Raw genomic sequence first — 24321 nt, forward strand, 5'->3', positions numbered from 1 at the left:
CAGATCATACCTATTTATTTCTACCTCAAACTTAACACCTCTATCCTTTTCATGTGTCCAAACCCCCAGACAACCTGACTCCTATAAATCTTTTGTCCAGCTTAATCAAATCACTGTCACACAGCCACCCAGCCTTCTTTACAGAATAACACAATATTCCTCAAAATGTTATGTGACATGGCATCAGTTAGGGTGGACATACTGACAAATGGAGACAAGGTCAAACACATCAGCAGATGCTGCTATTGGTGATCCTGGGTCACACAGCCCGTAGTTAGAAAAAGATTAAAAATTAGATTGGCCCTAGTGAGAAAAGCAGCTTTAAAATTTAAATTAGATTTGGAAGCACGCCTGTGGAACAAAGAGACGGTTGGAATCTCTGATGTAGTCAGAAGTTCTCTATTGGTATAAAGCATGGTCACTGAAATATGTTTAAGCCTTTGAATATGAGATATCCAGATTTCTGTAAATCAGAAAAAGTAGCCATTTTATGGGTGGTTGAAACATTAAGGGTGGTCAGAGTGGAGTACATTCCAATACATGAATATAGTGACAGAGGGGATGGAAGCCACCAAGAGAAGACAGTAACACAGGATCGGTAAAAAGCCAAAAACCAAGAGAAAGGTCAAGGAAAAGATAGCTGGACAAAATAAGGGAGTGGCATGAATGGCAATCAGAATGGCAGTGGTTAACCTTACAACATTGGGCAACATGTCAATCTAGCCTCAGGTATGATACTCAGAGAAGAAGCCTTCCTGATGCTTCACTTACTCCTTTTCCCTAATCTCGGTCTGTCAATTTTATCCTTAAATGAACTGCCGACAGCCCTCTGATTCTCATCATCACAAATGGAATCAACTGGTTCATCACCTAAACCAAATGACCCTGGAGCCAACCAGTAAAAGTTTATAATCATCTCGACTTTGCTGACAATATTGTGCAAGTCGAGAAGAGAATAAGGACAACTCCCACCACTTAACAGGAGTCAAAGTGACTTCCAGTTCCACAATTGACAAAAGTCACAAATGTGCCTTGAATGTTCAATGCAATCAAAGCATCAAAATCCATGAAGAATTTATTCAGCATATGGAGAAATTCTTACATGTTGAGATCCTGTGGGGACAATATTAAACATACTGTTCTTAATTGGGGTGTTTTCAGTAAAGTAGAGAATATGAGAATTACCATAAATCAACATGACCCATTCTAATCAAGGGCAGAAAAATATGGGTTCTTGCTCAGTCTCTAGTGATGCAGTTGAATAGCTATAACACCACCTGGTATCTGATCATCTTTGGGGTCAGCCATCTTAATTATACCCCTAATGATCATCTCAGGGGTCAGAAATCTCCTTCTGGAATTATACCAGGAGCAATTCCAGTAGGTTGGTAATGCTTTCTGCAGAAACCTGCTAGAAGGTGTGTATGTCCTGTGCACACCAATTCACAGCAAACACCCCAAGGACAGACCCAAGAATCTTTAGCTAAAGCACATCACATGGTTGATGGGCAGCCTTCTTGAGTTATGCTGGCTTCAAGATTAAAGTGGCAGCATGGATCAAAGTAAAGTGGGAGAAACCTGCCAGCTCCACAACTGAAATATAAAGAGTAGACTGCATTAGGCAATAGATATCATTCAGATTATTTATAGGTGTTAAACCAATAAGTTCCATCAACGTCCTGTTATACAACTTTAATTATTAATGCTGCTTCAGAAAAAATGATGTCTTCATGGATTAGCATAGAACAGAGGCTTTCTCTGACGCCTCTGCTGTAACTTAATGTATCTGCAGAAGCAATATCAAGAGAGGCTGCAGCTCAGTTTCTTAAAGCCATTACCACGATGTTTAAACTCCTAACTTCACTTGCCAGAAAGCAGGAAAACACTTGGTTTACCTGAACAAGCCTGTGACAATCAGAAAGTTTCAAAGATCACTATTAACCATCATAAACACCAATCAGAGCACGCACGTAGCTGTGTCAGGCAAATAAACATGGCCATTTCCATTGGTAATGCTATACTTTTGCTGTAAAACAGAAAATGTTGGAAATATTTAGGAGGTCAGGAAGCATTTGTGGAGAGAGGACACTGTTGAGAGAAATGTTTTCAGAAGTTGATCCATCTGCCCTCCCTATGCTTGTAGTATGGCAGTTGTTGAAATGAATGTCTTGATGTTTAATCAGTTGCTAGCTTGACATTCATAAATTATATTATACTGGTCCTGTTAAGCGACACAGAAATAAAATGCTATTGGTTTCCTGTTTTTCAGCAAAGACACTGACAGCTGTGTTGCAATCCCAGCTGATGTTAATACTGTGCAGACAGATCCCAGGGTGAAACCTGGCTTGATAGAACCTAACTTTTTTTAAACCATGGAGGAAAGTTATTGAACAAATTCAAGGAGTCTGCTTATGAGCTTTTAATAAAAAGAATAAAATGTTTATTAAAACAAGAGAAACGAACTATATTACACCAGTCAAAAAGGTTGGAAAGCTCTCAGTACAAACACAAGATGATTCAATTTCCTATCTTCCTTTACCCAGCAATGTCTTTACAGACACACAAACCAGTGAAGGGTTACCACTAGATTGACTCAAAAGCTCTGCTTGGGACTGGCACACATGCGAACAGTTTTCTTCCGGTGAATTCTTGAGCATTCACTTGATGTTTCTGACCCAACTCATATCTCTCCCCGAGACACCCAAAAATAAATGCACTTTAAACTCACTGTTTCAATAGCAACACCAGTAAACTGATCATGTTACTGTGCCCTATAACTGTCTATTCAGTTAACTACTGTCCCACCAGCCTTGTACTTTTCTCTTCTCAGAGGGCTGAAAAATCACTGTCTTCACTCTCTGACACACACTGAACTCTTCCTTGTCTTTCTCTGTGTCACTTAGAACATAAGCACATAAGAAATAGGAGCATGAGTAGGCCATTTGGACCCTCAAGCTTGCCCCACTATCCAATAAGATCATGGCTGATCTGCCCCAGGCCTCAACTCCTCTTTCGTGCCAGCTCCTCATAGCCCTCAGCTCCCCGATATTTCAAAAATCTCCACCTACCTCCTCTTTAAATTCAGTGATCTAGCCTCCACAATTCCAGACATTCACTACCCTCTGAGAGAAGAAATTCCTTCACATCTCAATTTTAAATGAGTGTCCCCTTATTCTGTAACTATGCCCCCTAGTTTGACATTCCCCCACTAGTGGAAACATCTTCTCAACATCTACCCTGTCAAGCCCCCTCAGAATCTTGTATGTTTCAATAAGATCACCCCTCATTCTTCTAAACTCTAATGAATAAAGGCCTAACCTGTTTAGCCGTTCTTGATAAGTCAACCCCTTCATCCCAGGAATCAGCCTAATGAATCTCTTTTGAACTGCCTCCATAGCCAGTATATGCTTTCTTAAATATGGGGACCAAAACAGTACGCAGAACTCCAGGTGCTGCCTCGCCAACACCCTGTATAGTTGTAACACGATTTCCCCATTTTCCATCCAACCCCCTAGCAATACAGGCCAGAATTCCATTTGACTTCTTAATTACTTGCTACACCTGCACATGTTTCATGCACATGAACACCCAGATCCCTCTGTTTTGAACTTTTTGGAGTCTCTCTTCATTTAAATAATAGTCTGCCTTTTGATTCTTCCTACCAAACTGCATGATCTCACAATTTCCTACATTAAATTCATTCTGCCAAGTTTTTTGCCTATTCACTCAATCTATCTATATCCCTTTGCAGATTCCTTATGCCCTCATCACAACATGCCCTCCCACCTATTTTTTTATTGTCAGCAAATTTGGATAAATTACACTCTGCCCCCTCCTTAATCACTGTCATTAAGCAACAGCCCAGTTTTTTCTACTGTGTTTTTTCACAAAATCACTAAACATCTAACCCCTTTTTAATCCATCCCTTAAACTTCAGAGGCGGTAAAACCTCATTAAAAATGTATATATATATAATATATATATATATATATATATTCAAAAGACTGACCTTTCAGCCACAGTTCCATCCAGACTCCTAGGCACCAAGGCTCATAAACAACCAAAAATGAAACTGAAACCATTTTACCTTACTTAATATATGAATAAATATACATATTCAACTTAAAATTATACATTGTTCCTAACAGTTGGAAAATAAGAAAACTATGTCTGCAGTATTTGGTATAGTATCTTTCAAAAACCATTGTACTGTCATTCCCACAAAATATGTTTGTTTAGGAGAAATGTTTAAAAGCCTAAACATTTTGATTATTGAACGTTACCTAATCTCACTTGTCTAAAGCTTTATTAGAACTGATGTGTAGATTTGGAGTGACCTTTGAAGGGAGGCTGGGTGTAACTGTTGGTGTGTGTTGACCATGGGGATCTTTAGCACCAATATTAAGCCATATTCTACTTTATTCCCCATGTTTTCAGAAGCAATATCAGGTCATAAAGATGGTTTGTTTCAGTTCTTTTTACGATATACCATATTAGCATATCAACCGGGAAGAACTTGGAGTGTTCTTTTTGTAAATGTCTATTAATATATTTGCCAGTTTCCATATGAGAGAAGCAAACTTGTTTGTGCAATATTGCTTCAGTCTTCTGAGTACTGATGCTTCGTGCACGTCATGGAGCATGGTACAGTTTTGACCCGGTTTGCTCGTTCATTGATGTCAGCTTTTTCCCATAAGGTTGACTGTCAGGTGGCGCTCCACCTCTGCCTGTCTGTGATGCCCCTGCACATTCTGCATAAGTTAACTACAACCAATCAATTTTATCCATCATCGATTTTCTCCCTCTGCTTCCATCTCCTACATCTTCCGTCAATCTCCCCCCGCCAATTGTCTCTACTCACCATCTGCCCTAAGGAAGCATCCCAGTTGTTGTATCTGACTCATTTTGATGTTATGCACCAATTTCCTCTTTTCTCCAGCCACTTCCATCACTTCCTCATTAGTCTTTCTGTTTCTGTAGGATATGCGGAACATGCTCCTACATGTTCAGATCACTTCATCAGTAGTTTCTATTTTTTCATCCATTACTCTGAGGCATATAACATGACCTAGATGACCTAGTTAAACTGGAAAGAAATCTAAAGTGATTCATTTTTCTACCTAAATGGTTTTGGTTCACTACTTAAAATTTGGAATAGCTTATCCTCTTGTTCTCTAATATAATTATTCTGATAAAAAATGATTGGGAAAATTGACCAGCGCCAGTACTGGACTTTAGTGGAATTAGTGGACTAATGGACTTTGCACCTCACTATATTCTCAAGATCAAAAAAGAGCATTTAGTGGCATGCAGTGACTTCATTTATATAGCGCCTTTCACAACCTCAGGATGTCCCAAAGCATTTAACAGTGGAACCTCAAACTGCAAAATGATAATGACCAGATATTCCTCAATCGTATTATTAGGACAGATTAAGTATTGTCAAGGACACTGGGGTAACTCTCCTGCAGTTAGCTTAGCTTTATAATAAAATAGTGAAGAAAGGGTGTTGAGGCTTCTCTAATAATTCCCCTTGCAAAATCACAATCAGCAAGTGGTTCTGTGGTCCATCTCCAATTCAGCCGAAACTGAACTGAACCAACCATATCAGTACTGTTTTACAAGAACAGGAGCGAGGCTGGGAATTCTATGGAGAGTAACTCACCTCCTGATTTTCCTCTTGCCTGGTGAATGCAGCTCCAACAATACACAAGAAGCTTGACACCATCCAGGACAAAGCAGCCTGATTGATTGGCACTCCATCCGCAACCTTAACACCCACCACTGACGTACAGTGGCAGCAGTGTGTACCATCTACAAGATGCACTGCAGCAGTTTACCAAAGCACCTTCAGCAGCATGTTCCAAACCCGCAACCTCTACCACCTAAAAAGACAAGGGCAGCAGATGCATGGAACACCACCACCTGCAAGTTCCCCACCAAACCACAAACCATCCTGATTTGGAAATATATGGCCATTTCTTCACTGTCGTTGGGTCAAAAACCTGGAACTCCCTTCCTAACAGCACTGTGGGTGTACCTACACCACATGGACTGCAGCGGTTCAAGAAGGTGGCTCACCACCACCTCCTCAGAGGCAATTAGGGGTGGGCAACAAATGCTGGCCTAACCAGCGACACCCACATCCCGTGAACGAATAAGTAAAAAAATAGACCATGCTGGTCACTGGAGTTTATCAAACAATTTACCCGCTTTTGAGAATGTGCTAAATCAGTAATTAAACCCTGACACATGGGAGGGAAAATAAATGGGGATATGCTGTTTCTTATCTCTTCGGTGCTATGCATATTATTATGAAAATGACTCTTAATGGCAGGTGGTCTAGTTCCCTCCAAAGCTCTCTGCCTCTCCACCTCATTAATACTGCTTAACACCTTGCTCTTTGACCAAGCTTTTGGTCATCTGTCTTCATATCCCCTTGAATAGCTTGGTATCCAGTCTTGTTTGATAACACACCTGTGACATGCCTTGGGATGTTTTACCACATTAAAGCACTATATAAATGCAAGCAGTTGCTGCTGGAGACCTGTGCATCAGGAGTTAGTGGCACTGACCGTGCATAAGATCAATAAAAGAAACAACAGCTAGAGGAAGTCTGTGCACAGCTGGGGAGCAAGGTCTTTAATGCTAGGTCACTGCTCCCGCTCATCTCTGAGCCAGTTATTGATTGTGAGCAGTAAGATAAAGAACAAAAGATCAGCGGTATATTTCCTCACTGCAGCCAAGCAGTAACTTTACCGTAATTCAGCGCTGTTTCACCTAGGCACGTGAAGACCCGAGAAACTGAAATTGTTTTCATTTTCAAACCGTTAATGGAGCAAAGGGGAGAATTTTCTTCCCGTCGGGTGGGGGGAGGGGGTGATTGTGTGGGCGCCGCCATTTTACATGGGCGGTTCAATTAAGGCCCGTCCAGCATGACGTGCACCCAGAAGTGCTGAGTGCTCCCTGTTCGGGGGGGGGCGGGTTTGCCTAAGTCGGGGCCTGCGCTATTTGACGCGTCTGCGTGAAAGGGCGCAGAAATCTCCAGGGCACACAGCTGCCTCAGGGAGATCAGTTTAAGTTTAAAAAATTTTAATAAAAGAAAAAAAAAAAAATTTTCAGGACATACCCCCTCATGTGAAACTGTCACATGAGCTGGGACATGTCTATGAATTTTCTGAAAATTATTTTCAAACCTTTAAAAAACCTTCATGAAACCTCATCCCGCCCGTGGATGAGGTTCCATGAAAAATGCGAAGGCCGCCTGGGCTCTTGCCTGCCCACCATCAACCTTAAGGTTGGACGGGCAGCTCAGTTTATTATTTTAATTGATAAGTTAACTGGCCTTAATAGGCCTTTGACATCTCGGCGGGTGCACAGCCGACTCAGGTGCGTGCCTGCCGAACTGAAAATGTGAATGACGCGCGGTGACATCGGGACATCACCACGCACCATTTTATGCCTCGGAGAGCGGGGGTGGGGCCGGCCCCCGTTCGCCAAGCCAGAGATTCTGCCCAAAGTCACAAAACACAAATTCCAGTGTACTGGGTGAGGAATCCGGTAGGTAGATCCAAATTATAAGAGCCAGGGTGTCAAATCCTAATATAACTGCCGTATCCTTGTAAGTTGTACCATTTGATAAACTGTAAAAATAACTGATCGAGAACATCATGGGTAAACAAAGTGCAAATGTTGGATTCTTACAGAATTAACCTTACTCTTGAGAGGATTCAGAATGAAGTTAGGCACAGGAGCTCATCCCACCCAGTGGGGTTAATTTGGACTTTGGTTGCAAGGGTAAAATGGGTAATAATTGGCACAACCACAGGCGAAACATTTGAATTTCATTTTCATTGAAGCCAGTAAGAGAGGCTGGGCAGTGGATCATTGTCGCCCATTTTATGCCACCTCCAAAAGTCAAAATTCCCCGCAGTTTATCATTATCAAACAAATCAACATACACAAGCACATCCCCTAAAAACATTTAGGAGAGTCATTCTCTAAGGCACAGTCACATGAAGAGAAATATTAGCACAGGCATAATTTGAAATAAATATTGAAGAGTTTATTTACAGCTGTTGAATCATATTAGAAGAAAAGATCAATCCAACAATTGATATGAAGGACAGGATAGAAATGTTATCAGAAAAACACAATACACTCCTGCCCCTTTTAGAGCGGATTTACAGCTTGGGTTTTAAGAGGCAAGTTACGTTTGCACGGTAATATATTTGTGACACTTATCAAAGTCATTTGTGGCAGTGGAACATAAAAATCGAAGTTCACAGCCAAAAAGGAGGAACAAGTAACAAGCTATCAAGTGTCAAAAGTGATTGCACTTGGTTACCTAGAATAAGTCAGCTGTTGTAATTATGTACAGAAGTTAAAGTGGAGTTTGTTAAGAGAAGCATCTCTGGCCTTTCATAAACTTTGGCCACAGACTTATATTTGTTGTGAATTAAATCATCTTCACTCCACCAGCTAATAAACTGCTGACTTGGAGGGGGGGCGGGGGACGGGGAGGGGGGGAGATTGGTGGTGGTGGAAGGCAGTTGGACAAAATTGTCGCAATAAAAAAGTAGTTTTAATAACTGCTGTTGGAGCTCGTGAGTCAGTTTCTAGCAATCTTGTTTCACTGCGACCTCAGTTGTGTCAAAACCTGATGCACCATCTGTCCCACATTCTTGTTGCTTCATCATAAATGTGATCATCGCTCACCACCTCCACATTCTTCAAAGTTTACTGCTCCCGGCATAGAGCTTTGGTCCATTGGAGGGCCGATCAGAGCAGCGCCCCCGCTTTATGACTCACCAAAATATTTTTGGTTCTTAATTTTAATAAACACTGGATAGATAATACTGGAACATGTCATGGTGTGAATTATTGATCAAGGAATTCACGAAAAATGGATTATATGTCATCGTTTTGAGAGAACTATTTTGTAGGAGGAAACAATGGTCAAACTCACTAGTTGTTGCAGAAGCCACACCAACTAGAATAAACAGTTAAACAAGTGAAAGACTGCTGAAGCAGCAATGACTCCACTGATTACAAATTAATAAAGACCCATTTTTGCAGATGACAATTGGTCAGACAACACTTACAGTAAGCCTGAAAGTTACCTAGCTCTGGATTCCTGTATTTTACATGGTTAGGTTTGATTCATAAGAAAGATAAGTTGGGTTTGCTCTGAATCACATTAGAGAGAAAGCAACTCAGTGCTCTTATCCCATTCACAAGGACTCTGAGTTCTGCAGCTGACAGTATAAGTGTACATCATCTTCCAAAACTGAGGTAAAGGTGAAATGCACTGGATTTTGGGTGCTATTTGTCAGCATGAGTGTGGCTTTTTAATATGAAGGGTCTTGTTTCATTGTTCTACAGTGCACAAGTGAAGCTGCAATTGGAGTAAACAGGCAACAGCTCAGGCAGAAACCAAGTTAGGTGGTCACATTTCTTTTGTGAGAAGTTACTTCCACAGATATTTGAAGTGATCTTTCCCACTCTGTCTAGAAGCTTAAGAAAGCCTCACATGTTTAACATGAAATTATAATGAATGCTTGTTTCACTGTGATGTACATAATTAAGTAATGAAATGAGTTAGAGATTGGTACTACCTATTGCTATGTTTTTCCATAGTGTGCTGTTTTGACATGAATTTCTATTATGCCCATAATTGTATTTATGGAACTTTTCTAACTACACTGCTAACTTGCCTTTCCATCCATCCCACCCCCTTTATCATGGCTTCCATCTCCTAGTTGTTCAAACAGTCAAGTTATTTTCCTTCCATATTTTCTCCACCGTAACTCTCTTCTACTGTGTGACAATTTATTTTAGTTTTCTGTTGGTTATTTTTTGCTCTCCTTATAGTCAAAATCTTGTATGCTGTAAATCAGAATAGGTCATGAGAAAATCTAGGGTGTCAATGGAATTAACTGTGCATTTAGACTTTAAGCACCTGTTTAATAACATGGCAGGTATGTCAAATGTTGTAAGTCATGCACTTTGCGCACTGGGCTGGCAACTAATTTCAATCTTGATTCACTCTGCTTGTCCCAGCTTCAGCCTATATATGCTGGTTCTGTCAATCTTCAAAAATTCAAATGCATGAAATCAGGAATTCACTGCCTTCAGTGAAATCGCAAAGTTTATGGCCTTCTAGATTTGCTTATAAGGTTCACTGTATAAATTACAAGCCTGTAGCACAGAGGGTGTTTAATTGTATGCATTGCCTCAGTTTCTTTGAAACATGACATTTTCAATATCGTGGAAGATTAGATTTACGTTCAATTCATATTTGTTATTTTGTTGCTTTTTAGAAAATCATTTGTGTTAGGAGTTGTATTTTTTCCAAAAAAAGTTAGTCACTTGCATGTGAATTCTGCATTGGTCATGTCCAGCAACCATTTCACACTTAAAGGCCTACTTGATACCATGGTAACATGTCTTGGAAGACATTTTAGCACATTTGTATACTGAGGTTAGTGCAATTAGCAAAATTACTGCATCCCTGGCTGCATCAAGTGCAACAAAAAAATTTGGTTAAAAATGTGAAAACCATCTTGCAAAATGTTATGACGTGTAGATCGACTGTTGCAAGTCACAGCCAATGGGGTTTTGTGTAACAAAGCTTAAATTGTAGGTTATTTCCAGGAATTGATTACCTGTCTAGAAAGTTCCTAATACGACAGTTATGATACTACCAATGTTATGATAGGTGTGAAGATATTAGTTCATACTCTGAAACTGCTTCGGTGAGTATCATAACTAACAGTTCGTGTCATATGAAAACAGCAGAGTAAAATAACACTGATCTCCAGTTCAGTTTTTAGGCTTTTTTTGCTGTTTGTCTCATGCACTTAATGAAAGGAACAATCTGATGAAAATGAAAAAAACTGATGTCTAACCAAGTTCATCAGACTGGCCTATATATCTGTATCCAAAGGAAATCTGTACCTTAGTCATCATTATCTACTATTTATTTCGTGCTTCATGATGTGTTTCAGAGTATGGTTTTCAGTAGATGTTATTTTTATGTTGTAATTTATGGTTCTGTGCAACTGCTCTTGGAAATAAATTATTGGCTTTATCAAACTGTGGGGTTTTGATTTGTGTTTTATTTTACATACAATGGTATTGGTTACATTTTATAAAATGAACGACATAAAAGCAAAACAAAAACAGAATTACCTGGAAAAACTCAGCAGGTCTGGCAGCATCGGTGGAGAAGAAATCAGTTAACGTTTCGAGTCCTCATGACCCTTCGGCAGAACTGAGTATAGTTAGGAGAAAGGTGAAATATAAGCTGGTCTAAGGTGGGGGGGCGGGGGGGAGAGAGAAGTTGAGGGTGGGGTGATTGTGGAGATAAGCAAGCAGTGATAGGAGCAGATAATCAAAAGATGTCACAGACAAAAGGATCAAAGAGGTGTTGAAGGTGGTGATATTATCTAAGAAAAGTGCTAATTAAGAATGGAAGGCAGGATACTCAAGGTACAGCTCTAGTGGGGGTGGGGTGGAAAGACTAACAAAGTTTTAGTTTTAGATTTAAAAATAATGGAAATAGGTGGAAAAAGAAGAATCTATATAAATTATTGAAAAAAAAGGGATGGGGGAGAAACGGGGTGGGGGTGGGGGGAGGGGGAGTTTAAGATCTAAAGTTGTTGAATTCAATATTCAGCCCGGAAGGCTGTAAAGTGCCTAGTCGGAAGATGAGGTGCTGTTCCTCCAGTTTGCGTTGGGCTTCACTGGAACAATGCAGCAAGCCAAGGACAGACATGTGGGCAAGAGAACAGGGTGGAGTGTTAAAATGGCAAGCGACAGGGAGGTTTGGGTCTTTCTTGCGGACAGACCGCAGGTGTTCTGCAAAGCGGTCGCCCAGTTTGCGTTTGGTCTCTCTAATGTAGAGGAGACCGCATTGGGAGCAACGAATGCAGTAGACTAAGTTAGGGGAAATGCAAGTGAAATGCTGCTTCACTTGAAAGGAGTGTTTGGACCCTCGGACGGTGAGGAGAGAGGAAGTGAAGGGGCAGGTGTTGCATCTTCTGCGTGGGCATGGCGAGGTGCCATAGGTGGGGGTTGAGGAGTAGGGGGTGATGGAGGAGTGGACCAGGGTGTCCCGGAGGGAACGATCTCTACGGAATGCCGTCAGGGGGGGTGAAGGGAAGATGTGTTTGGTGGTGGCATTATGCTGGAGTTGGCGGAAATGACGGAGGATGATCCTTTGAATGCGGAGGCTGGTGGGGTGATAAGTGAGGACAAGGGGGACCCTATCATGTTTCTGGGAAGGAGGAGAAGGCGTGAGGGCGGATGCGCGGGATATGGGCTGGACACGGTTGAGGGCCCTGTCAACGACCGTGAGTGCAAAACCTCGGTTAAGGAAGAAGAAGGAAATGTCAGAAGAGCTGTTTTTGAAGGTAGCGTCATCAGAACAGATGCGACGGAGGCGAAGGAACTGAGAGAATGGGATGGAGTCCTTACAGGAAGCGGGGTGTGAGGAGCTGTAGTCGAGGTAGCTGTGGGAGTCGGTAGGCTTGTAATGGATATTGGTGGACAGTCTATCAACAGAAATTGAGACAGAGAGGTCAAGGAAGGGAAGAGAAGTGTCAGAGATGGACCATGTGAAAATGATGGAGGGGTGGAGATTGGAAGCAAAATTAATAAATTTTTCCAGGTCCCGACAAGAGGCAGTTTGATTACCGTATGTGCATTGTGATTATCTGTAACATGCCAGGTAGAAGTACAAGAATCACCTTCAGACTACCATTTCTCAAATACATTTGCCTACCATTGTAAAAAGGTATTTGACTCTCTGCAGCTTTGCTCAGTTTTGGATGTTTATCAGCAAGATTTTAGTATGTGGTCTCAGAAACAGACCAAATGAAGCCGGTAGAAAGTAGAATAAACATTTTCACCCGGCTGCTGGTTCTAAATTGATTCAATTCACCTGCTGAAAACGTTCAATGTCACTTAAAAAAAAAACAACACATGCTTTATGGTACTCAAAGCTACCCTTAGCACTATATGTAACAAAATCGTAATCATGCCTTTTATAAAGGGGCACATGAAGTTCTTACACATAGGCACATGATTAAGCTGGGAGGTGGTCTGAGAGGTGCATAAACACTAGCATAGGCCTGTTAGACAAATAGCCGCTGTTTTTGTGTTGTAAATTCTATGTAATTCTGTGTCACCTACGCAGGAAATGATAGTCTCCAATAACGCCCTGAAGTCTAGACTTGGGGAACCTGATTTCAAATGCCAATCTTCGTTAATTTTTACCCTCAGCATTCCTTCATAACTTGGGTTTTGCTTAGTTCATTAAGATTGGCTTGTGAGAATAAGAACATTCGCTTTCACTAAAATATTTCTCAAGGGTGCTTCCTGTTGAGTCAGACAAGCAGAGCCAACTGAGGAATTCCACATCTTCAGTTCCTGACAGTTTACAAAACTGCCTCACAAGAGTGAAGTACCTTACACCAGCAGAACTGAGATAGTTTTGTTAATCCAGGTACCTCGACACTTTCCTGTTTGATCATGGAGATTTGCCAATGGCTTCTTATTCACTGCTTACTGATTACATCTGTGGTATGCCAGAGGTTCTTTATCTTCTACATGCTCTTCTGCTATATACATAATATCTTTGGTGACATCATCCAAAATCATGAAGTAAGCTTTTATCCGGTTGCCAATGAACCTCAGGTCTACTCTCCACCTCTTCTATCAACTCCAAAACTGTTGTCACTCTCTCTACTTGCCTGTTATTAAAATTCTGATGAGCTAAGTATCCTTCAACTCACTATCAGCAGACTAATGCCGGCCACTTTTGACCTCCAGAAGCATTTGCACTCTTGGATACGGCTGCAGAAATCTTCTTGGCTAACATTCGGATTAAGTCCAAATTCCCCACAGCGTTGTTTCATCTCATCTCTATGATCTCTTCTGGCTGTATTGTCCAAACCTCTGTCCTTCTAACGCTTTAGTAACTTTGACAACTGCTTCTTAAAGCACTAAATAAACCTATTCTTCTCTGCAGTTCCCTTAATCAGTAGCTCCATCTTGCTGCCACCTTCTCCACTTTCAAAATTTTCTTCAAGACTCTGCTACAGTTTTTGTCCCACTTTCCATTCCCTCTACTGCTCAGTGTCTACTTGGTAAAGGGTTCTTATTTGTATCACTGTAAGGGAGACAGTGGCACCGTGGTAATGTCACAGGACTAGTAATCCAGGTGCCCAGGCTAATGCCCAGCGACACAGGTTGAAATCCCACCCTGAATGAATTCAATTAATAAAACCTGGAATAAAACTACTCTCAGTAACGGTGACCATGAAACTATCATCGATTGTCGTAAAAACTCAACTGGTTCACTAATCCCCCCTAGGGAAGGAAATCTGCTGTCCTTACCCGTCTGGCCTACATGTGACTCCAGACCTACAGCAATGTGGTTGACTCCAGACTGTCCCCTGAAATGGCCCTAGCAAGCCACTCAGTTCAAGGACAGTTAGGGATGGGCATCAAATGCTGGCCTTGCCGGAGACACCTACATCCCACGAAAGAATAAAAAAAAATTCAGGCCAAAAGAACTGTAAGTTTTTTTTTTACAGGGATCTCAAAGAAGCCTGATGTTGTGAAGAAGCTTTTGATCAATTGAGGATGATAATAGCTGAATAATATGTACAAGGGATACACAATGGTACACCAGTCAGGGAGTCAAATTAAATATTCCTCGTGTATACAAACAAGCTGGAAGTAAACAATATGGTGGTGCACCAAAGTTCCCACAGTCTGGTAAAAATCCCTTTTTGGCACTTTGTTCTAAAGTAACATGATAACCCTTAGTTTCTCTGGCCTCTTAACTGAATGTATTTAGACACAATTCAAATAACAAAGTGTTAAACAAACTTAGAAAACAAAACTCCTCTAATGCCTGCACCCAAATTTTGAATCACACCTGAAACGTTTTAAGGACTGAAGGATTGGTTTAGTTTCTCAGAAAGAGTTATTTTTCCATTATGTGTATTGCTAAGCTAATATTTCCTTTTAAGTTCTCAGTTGACAAGTATATAAATATACAGATGTTGCCTTTCTTTCACTGTTGTTTGAAAAATGGTCATATGGCGTTTATAACAATAAAACAAATGGAACATTTTTAAAAGTTGAAAGAAAAAAATCAAAATATTTTTTGTTTCACCCTGTTCTAAGATTATAATAAAGTTCACCAATTAGTTTTGCGATGGAATGAATCCAACAGTCATCTCATTAGTGAAGAAAATGAAAACTGAAACATGGGAGCAGTTCATGGTGATGGAGATCTGCCCAAGATCGACGAGTGAAGTTATTGATGAATCCTTGGTCAGCTTATCTGCAGCAGATCTTACAAGTTCGCATAAATAGGTTCTTCCTGATACTCCATAGCCCTGGAATTTGCTCGGTCGTAGATGTCAGGATTTGCGTAGCTGTTTGGATTGGCTCTTCTTCGCTGTTTATAAAGAGTGCTATTAGAATTGTATTGCAGACAGCGACAATCAATAAACACCAGCTGAATTTTGATTAGTGAATAAATAAACTCAATAAACAGTTGAGTCCCATTATAAGGAATAGGAGCACGGTTCAAAAAAGGAGACACAGAGAAGACAAGTCAAGTCAAAAAGTAGCGGTGCGGCTGGGTTTTAATCCCATTACCCTAGTTTATTTGATTTACTCTTTCCCAAGCGGAGGATTTATTATAGTAATAATGACAAAATAATTCTGTGGGATAATTTCTTCCGACACTCTTGTCAACATTGTGCCCAAATGGTTCAAGAAATCACCAGTTGAGTAGATAACCGGTTGTTACAAATTCTGAGGTCACGATGATATCGTGGCAACCATGCCCAATTCTGCCTTCAATCAACGTAGACATACACTGCCGGGAGAAGTTTCTGGAAATCAGTACTGGGAAGCCTGGATGATTTCACCCCCCCACTGCCACACCCACTTTACTCTGCGGTGCCGAGGTCAAAAATTGTACATTTCCACCACCATCCCAGCTAACTCAGGGTGTGGATATAGATCTGCCCTACCTCAACCAGCTAGCAGGGGAAACATGCTTAATTACTTTTGAGAAAACCGCTCACAGAATGAAAGGGACTGGTCATTGTCGCTATTGTTTATTACATAGATTAAATTTACATTGTTCTTTATAATCTGACCCTTGGATTAAATTACCTCTCATTATCTTTTACAATTCACATTCGAGGCCAAATTAAGTGGACAAAGGTTTCTTTTATAAAATGATGATTGTTTTGTGCTCATCCAAGGCATAAAACTAAACATTTTGAACACAGCTGCAGGATGAACTACTAAAAGCAGAGTAAAATTCCTCCTACTCAGCACTGTGTTCCCCCACCCCCCACCGCCCCCACAACATTACAAAAAGCCTCACTGTTTTCATTCCTGGCATGTGTGTGGGTTTTCTGAGTCAGAGAGACAAACCAGCAATGTACTTTCCTCCAATTCCTAATGTAGCCAAACACTTAGTGAATATACAAACAAAAAAAACATCTTTTTTTGGTCACATAACAACCAGAGGATAATATAGTAAAAGAAAGGCATGTGTAACCAGAAAATGTCATTCAGTCAAGTTTATATAATTCTTAGGGAAAGAGCTCTTTCTGGCCCTTGAAGGCAGATTGACTGAAACGCCAGATTACTCCCTAAACCTTCCAACTATTCATCTTAATCATTGATCACTTTTCATGGCACAAGGAGGTTGGTTTTTATGCAACATATGTTCTGACCTGTCAAATCTTTCTACAACCATTACTTACCAAACCAGCTATATATCTGGCTCTCTGTTTCAAGAAGCTGATCCATTAATGAACATAGCAACAGCTACCTTAACCGGGAGCTTGTTTCATATATCAATTACACTATGGGTACAGATCACAAAATTCCTTTGGATATACTGGGATCATGCCCAACATTGTCCTCAAATGTTGAGCCCCGTCAGTGCTAGCGGGGTCAGTGGGAGGACATTCATCAGTATGGGTTAGGCTGGTGCAGAAGCCAATTCAAAAGCATCACTGGTGCCCACCTGGCTATGCTTGCCAAAGAATTCAAGGTCCAACCACTCATTGGGGGTTATGCTCAGGCTCCCCCCTGCCCCACCTCCAGCCATGGTCCTATTAAGCCATGACCTGGACCTTGCCAGTGACATTCACGCACTAGTGCAGGTCTGCTCACTCAGTATGCTAGCTACCATGGATACTCTAGGGTCTATTCATTCCACAGGATGTCTTTGTCCCAGTTGGCCATTATTTTCTGTGTAAAGGAGAAACAGAAGTTCAACGCTTTACAACATGAGGGGGATAATTCTATGTTTGTGTCCCCAGTTTTACACATAGCCCAAATTTTCTGTTCTTCATGGCACTTAAAATCTGGATTATCACTTCTATAATAAGTAGTTTAGCATTGGAGACTAGGCTGAGGCTCCTTAATTTCATTGAAGATCCTTGCAAACAGTATGGTGAAGAAAGATTAATTCGAGTATTGCTGAAAAAATAGACATGCTGTCAAAGCTTTTCATCTTGTACTCATCAGGACAGATTCAAGAATACCAAATCTCAAAGGGAGCAACAATTGACACTGCATGGGAAAAGGTTGTTGATTGGTTGATCAGCACCATCTTCTCGTGCAGTATAAATTGTTGTTCCCTTGAAATTCGGTATTCTTGCGCTTCTGTCCTGATGAGTGCAAGATGAAAAACTTCAACAGCATGTCACTTTTCAGCAATACTCAACTTCTGTACTACCGAGCAACTAAAGATTAAATCCATCAGTCTGCATTGGATTTCAATCCAGGTCAAAAAAGTGAAAGGATAACATTTTAACCCATTCTTCCTTCCAATGCCCATTGATGGGTGTTGCATAAAAGTCTGGAACAGGCAGTAATGGGAACATATTGGAGTCCCTACCAATAGTTGAGTGTTTTTTTTTTCGTCTTTTATCCCATTAAGGGACTGGAACTGCAAAGTCTTATATAATCCTAAAGTGATGTGGCCCATCATTAGATTTACATTTACAGCTAATTAATTTAATAACCATGTTAATTATAACAAAGATTGTCTTACATTATTCCTTTCGGTGGTGCCCTCTTTTAACTGTTTTTTGTTTCCTTTCCGTTTCTTTCTCCTGAGGGAAAGAATAATACACAATAGTATGACCCAGAGCAATTATTTCACTAAACTATTCACTGTGAACAATTTAGTAAATTGCAGAATACATACCTCTTCATACATATTATGATAACAACACTGATTACCAATACAAGGCTTCCAAAAGCAGCCGCGCCAATAATTAGAAACATTGTTACGTCTGTAACAGAATAAGAAAAAATGTTAGCGTATAATATACTAACATAAAAGGAAATGCTTAAGGGCATTACTTGACAAATTCCATGTGATTGTGTTTTCTGCACATGTGCTTTGACTTGCTAATATCTTGAGCTGTCAACTATTTTGGGCTTTATAATCATGTAAAAGTAACACATCACTTGCTTTGGTTTTCCAACTCCTACAGCAACAATCAAACTGTCATAGTTCAGAAGTTATTGCACAAATGGTCTTGTGCCAGAATACACTGATGTGCCAACGGGCCATATAGAGGGGTAGGCAGAAGTAAGTATCCCTGAATTGTTTGTTGAATAGGGCTGTTCTGGGTGCTAAGGTTGACCAATGTTTCTGGCGAATAAACTGTATGCAAATAACCTGAGAAATGCAAATGATCAAATCGAAAGGGCAGGATTTTAACTGCGAGCTGCAGGACCCCGATGTCGGAACCAAATGGGGGCCCCGAGTTCACTCTTGTCTGCAGCGAGACTGGCTCGGCAATACTCCCAGAGGCAGCAGCATAATTTGCTGCCTCCATGCTTGCTGCCCCTATTAAGGATGGCAGGCAGGGTCCTATAATGTCGGCCCTACCACAAGCTGGCATCCCCAGAGCCTCAGCAACCTTGCAGAGACGGGTGGGCACTGCTGAGGCAGGTCTAAGACCTCGAGAATGCCTCAAAGTGGAGGTATCCTTGGAGGGGTACAATTAAATATATTCATCAAGCGGGGTGTAGGTGATAGACCTCTTGGATCAGAGGGAAAACTCTTGTGCAGAGTTAATTGGGGCTGCAGGAATTGCCTTTTCTGCCCACAGCCCCTTCTTTGGGGAACATAGGCTCCAGTTCTGATGATCCACCAGACTGCTGCAGGGAGGCCACTTCCAGGGTCTAGATGGCCTCCACTTGTGCCAGGGGTGCTGTTCAAACTACAGGCAAAATGTCAGCGAGCTCACTAAATCATCTCTCATTGGGGTCTTAAGTATTTAAATTGGCTGCACACCCCTCTTAGAGCAAGCAGCTGATCATTCCTGTTCGCCCCTGCAAAACTTCACCATTGGCTGGAATGCATCAGCAGCCACTCAGACACAGCTATTTTCCTAGCACCCAGCCTCTAAGCCCACAACGATGGATCTGGGAATATTCTGCCCAAAGTCATGGTTAACCTTTCAGAGCAAGTGATAAATAACATTCTCTTAAAGTCATATCCATTCCTTTTATTACAATATTTTAAATCTATCTTTCCTTGGAAAGATGGATTTTGCTCAGTTGATTTATTCTGGCCCTGACTGCAATAGGAATCAGCTGTAACTTTTATTTAGAGCATTTTGTGAAATGATTTAAACATTCAGTGCACACTGTGTAGCCTCAGATGGATGTTTTTATTAACAATAGGGACAAATCAATGTTGGGGTAATTCTGAGATCCTGCCTTCTCACTGGGGAATCGTGGATTGGAAAATTGGGTTGCCGAGGGGATTGGGGGGAAACATCATAGTACATAGTGCTAACTCTAACTCTGCTTTGGGGGTGAAGAATTGCCCCTTCATTTTTTTCCTGTACAAGCCTAGCTAGATCACGATAATCTGCTCCAACACCTCCATCGATCCCTCTTTTCAACCAACCATTCAGAGGCAGTCAACATTGGTCGAGCAACGATTTGCCTTCCCGTTTTTCCTGCATTGCGGTAGGTCTCGGGTCTCCCCACTAAGTTTGGGAACCTAGAGGAGTGTGGGGGCATGGGACCAGAACTGGAAAGACTTTCCACTTCGTGACACTGGGGCTCCATCAAGGCTGAGCCATATTTTTGCATTATTTTCCAGTTTGATATTTTCTGGCCATGAGACAAAGTGCAACCATCACAATAGTCAACACAATAATTTATTAATAATACACAATGGAAGGAGTGGATCACAGTTTCTTTGTGCTGAATTTTACAGGCCACCCCCGCCATGCATGTTTTTGGCAGGGGTTGGGGAGGTGGGGGTTGGCACATAAAATATGGCAGTGGGTAGCTCTTTGCCTTCCTACCCAGCGCCCGACCCGGTCCCCTTAATACAGGGGGTGGGTAAGGCACCCACTAGTCCGCCTGCCTTTAGGCATATTGAGGCCTTTAAGTAGCTAATTAATGTCCACTTAAGGGCCAGAATCTGACTACACTACCATAATATGCTAGGTAGTGGAAGGCAGGCGAGAGTCAGAAGGCAGTTATTTTTCACCAAAGTTGGTGAAAAGGCAGAAAGGACAACTTTTAGGGACGTGCCCTATGTACATTAGGGGCACACCCCTAGGATCACGGCCCCCCCCGACCCCTCACTTTTGCCTCCCTGCCTGGGTTCGAAAAGCCACTCCCCAACCCCCTTGCCTCTCTCCCTAGGGCGCCCAATCCTTACCCACCCAAATCACCCATGCCTCCAGTGTCCATGACACTTCTTCGAGGGCTCCCCAGCACCGCCCACTACTTCCAGATTGGCTAGCAGCTCTCAAGGGCGGGTCTTCCTTCCACTGAAGGGCCAAAGTCCCACTCTCAGCTTGTTTAGGATGCCCACAGTGTATTACTGCTGGAGGCTGGCCTCCTTTAAAGTAGATCACTTTGCTTCCGGGGGGTGGTGGGGGTGGGGGGGCAGTGGCAGAAGTAGACCCTCCCATAAAATTAAGCCCTTTGAGATGTGGTCTAATTCTCAGCCATGTTTTTTTTTAATTCATTCATGGAATGTGGGCATCGCTGGTTAGGCCAGCATTTATTGCCTATCTCTAATTGCCCCTGCTGCAGAGGGAGATGTTGAGTGGAGACTAAACAAATATGCATGCATGCTACATGACCAATAATATGGATACTTCCAAATACAGAAATGTTTTTTCTACCTATGAAGTTCCAAAGTAACTTGATTCAGTTATGGGCTTAGAAACAATGAGCCATGATATGACTTCAGATCCAGCTACTGCCCTGCAGAAAGTTGCATAATGTGTAAAGGGATTCGGAATCGTGGCCAGAAAATGCAGCAATCTTCCAAATGTTGTAGTTGGCCCTAGCTAGCTTTATTCTACAAATTTAATCCTTTATGTTTAGTTTTAGTTTAAGCTGTCACCAAGTTCAAAACTTCTCTGGGTCACATTAAAAAGCAAGCAACCAGAATAACAGCTGAAGATTTCTTTGTTAATTAAATCCCACACTCTGTCGTTGGTATGGCTATAATGGCTGATTTCAAAATTACTCACTACAAACAGCAACATAGTGAGGATGTTGAGTCCAGGAAGACTACAGTTTTATATAAAAGCAAAATGCTCTGGATGCTGGAAATCTGAAACAAAAAAAAAGTGCTGGAAACACTCAGAAGGTCTGGCAGCATCTGTGGAGAGAGAAATAGAGTTAATGTTTCAAGCCAATTATGACACTTCTTCAGAATGCAAAGAGATCAATCTCAATCCTTCCATCCTCTCTAACTACCACCATACTTCAAACCTCCCCACTATCATAAACATCCTAGAATATATTAAAACCATGCAGCTGCAAAGCCCTATCCAACATTCTCAGTTTGCATCTATTTAGCTCTTTTCTGTCACGGTGTTCAACACAGCCAACGACTTCACACTACGCCATCATTTATCTCCATAACAATGCTTTTCATTGGTTCCAATACTATTGCTTCCAAATAGCTAGCCCCTATCCTGCAATGACTTCTCCTACCCATGCACAAACCACCTCAGGATTGCTCAAGTTACCATATATAGAGAATTTGAGGAGATAATGTATAACCATTGTAGTCATAAAGTATGTCATTAGGGACTTTGATTGGGTAAGGTCAGCCCTGCTGATGTGGTAGTGTGGGCTCTTTGAGGGGGGGAGTGATGATAATGTCAATTTTGAAGGGTTGAACAACAGCACCTGATGAAGGGGAATAGCTATCAATATCAGCAAATCTTGGGCTGAAAAATTATAGATCTATGGTCAGCACTTGGGTCAGGAAAGATTAGGCCCAAGCCCTAGTCACGTATCACCCTACAATGTTTCCCTCTGAAATTTACACCACTCTTCCCATAGGCATAATATGCTAAAACTTGTCAAGACTCTCATTAGCATCTAATGGACTATAAAAACATGAAAAACAAAGCAAAAATTAGCATAAATAATCAAGGTCCAAGGCAAGTACTGAACTTACACAATATTCCTTTGTTAAGTTTAAAGTTTGAAGCCATCAAACCATTATTCATGCACAGGCAGGGCGTGCTTAAGAAAATACAACTGTGGACGTGTTTTGATTTTTAATATAAATATTCTGATACTGATAAGATGCATTCAGACATATAGAAAATGCACTGCAAGTTTCAGGGAATTCTTTTTTCAATCAATCACAAAAAGGCCAGAGAGTGCCAGAAATATGATTTTCATTTTAAGTGTAAATTTTGGAAATTTATATAACTGGCATCAATTCAAAAAATATACATAAGCTACATTTTTGCATGTTAAAAAAGTGGCAAATATTATTGGAGGAGCTTTTTCACTAAATCAGCATACAAGTTTGAAGAAATTTGGACTTTGGTCAAATTTCCTCATTCTTCTACATCAAAGGTCAACATTATGCTGTACCAAAGCCACTGTTTAGCACAAGTTTGAGAATTTCCTTGGATGGGGGTGGGGAGGAGGGTGATGGGTTACATCCTATAAGCCAGCGTTGAAGTGATAATGGCTGATCAGAGCAATCCTCGAGCAAATTCCCAGCAATTCTGACAGCTTGAATGAGGTCTGGCAAATTAATGTATGTAATAGTCTGTTGACAAATGCGTGGACAAAACATCCCAACTGTATTGCCCAGGGCACTGCCACATTGGTGGACCCCTCTTCATCAATTTACATTTGCCTAGTAAGAATGTAACTTAAGCAAGGTAGGATCTCAATTGAGATTTCTTCAACATTAATCAAAAGCAATGTTCATACCACGGTTTGTGCCATTAGAAATTGATAGTTTATTAAATGAAAATGAAATGATAATTTTTTTTTGCTTTAAGTGAAAAGCACTGTGGTTAGTAATTGGTTAGTAATTAATATCTTTAGTTGCCACATGCGCCAGGATGAGTTATATTGTGCTGACAAGCTATGTTCTACTCTTTCATGATGCTGTGAATTACAGAGCTTCATAATAGAATGATGATTTTCTAAATGGTTTCTCCTGTTATTTATTGGCTCCCTTACAAACTTGGACTGCAATTTAAAAATCTAGGAATGTAGATTTTAGGAATAGGAAAGGATCATTTGACCCAGCGACACTGCTCTCATTTCCACTGATCTCAACCCCATCCATCCACCATCACACCCTATCACTCTATTATTCTTTGCTCCAGAAAGACTTCTAGCTGTTTCTTAAACTAATATTTTCTTTCGTCGCACACACTTCTGGCCATTCTGCCACTCAGCAGGTGTACATTTGCTTATTTTCATACCATTGACCAGAACCCCAAACACTCCTTCCACGTGAATCGGATTTACAAGTGCATCTCCAATCCAGCATGCTCTATTCGCTGCATACAATGCAGTCTGTTATACTGGGGAAACCTAGCAACTTTGACTGTTGGCTGCTCATCTCTTGTTCTGTCCACAGGTATAATCTCGACATCATTGAAGCTCATTATCTCTACTGCTCTTCCTAACCCACTCAAATGTTCCAGTCTATGTTGGTCCAACCAAATTCCACATGAACTTTGGAACATTATCTCATTTTTCTCCATGGCGTTATGTAGTCCTCTCACCTGAACACTAACGTGGTAACTCCAGACTATAGCAGTCTCTCATTTTATCCTGCCAGTGTCCCCCATCCTATTCCACTTCTCCCACAGTTTTACATACCTTTTATCTTAGCCCCTTTCACAACCAGGTTGAGATAACCTTTGTATGTCATCCAGCATTTTTCATCTCTTTGCTAGCTATATAAGTATCTGCCCCCAGACTATTAGCTACCTCTTT

At 41.2% G+C, this 24321-nt stretch overlaps 1 protein-coding gene across 1 annotated transcript in view; it reads right to left on the reverse strand.

Moving 5' to 3' along the window:
• Positions 1–15230: 15230 nt before the first annotated feature.
• cd226 (CD226 molecule) overlaps positions 15231–24321 on the reverse strand; it is a 42427-nt gene continuing 33336 nt past the window's right edge. The window contains exons 5-7 of the mRNA XM_078540039.1: positions 18266–18353; positions 18110–18170; positions 15231–15478 (exon numbers count right to left, since the gene is read on the reverse strand). Of these exons, the coding sequence (XP_078396165.1) occupies positions 15374–15478; positions 18110–18170; positions 18266–18353 (254 nt within the window). The 3' untranslated portion in view covers positions 15231–15373. The remainder of the gene's footprint in view (positions 15479–18109; positions 18171–18265; positions 18354–24321) is intronic.

The sequence above is a fragment of the Cetorhinus maximus genome, chromosome 4, assembly GCF_964194155.1.
Source record: "Cetorhinus maximus chromosome 4, sCetMax3.hap1.1, whole genome shotgun sequence".
Classification (NCBI taxonomy): domain Eukaryota; kingdom Metazoa; phylum Chordata; class Chondrichthyes; order Lamniformes; family Cetorhinidae; genus Cetorhinus; species Cetorhinus maximus.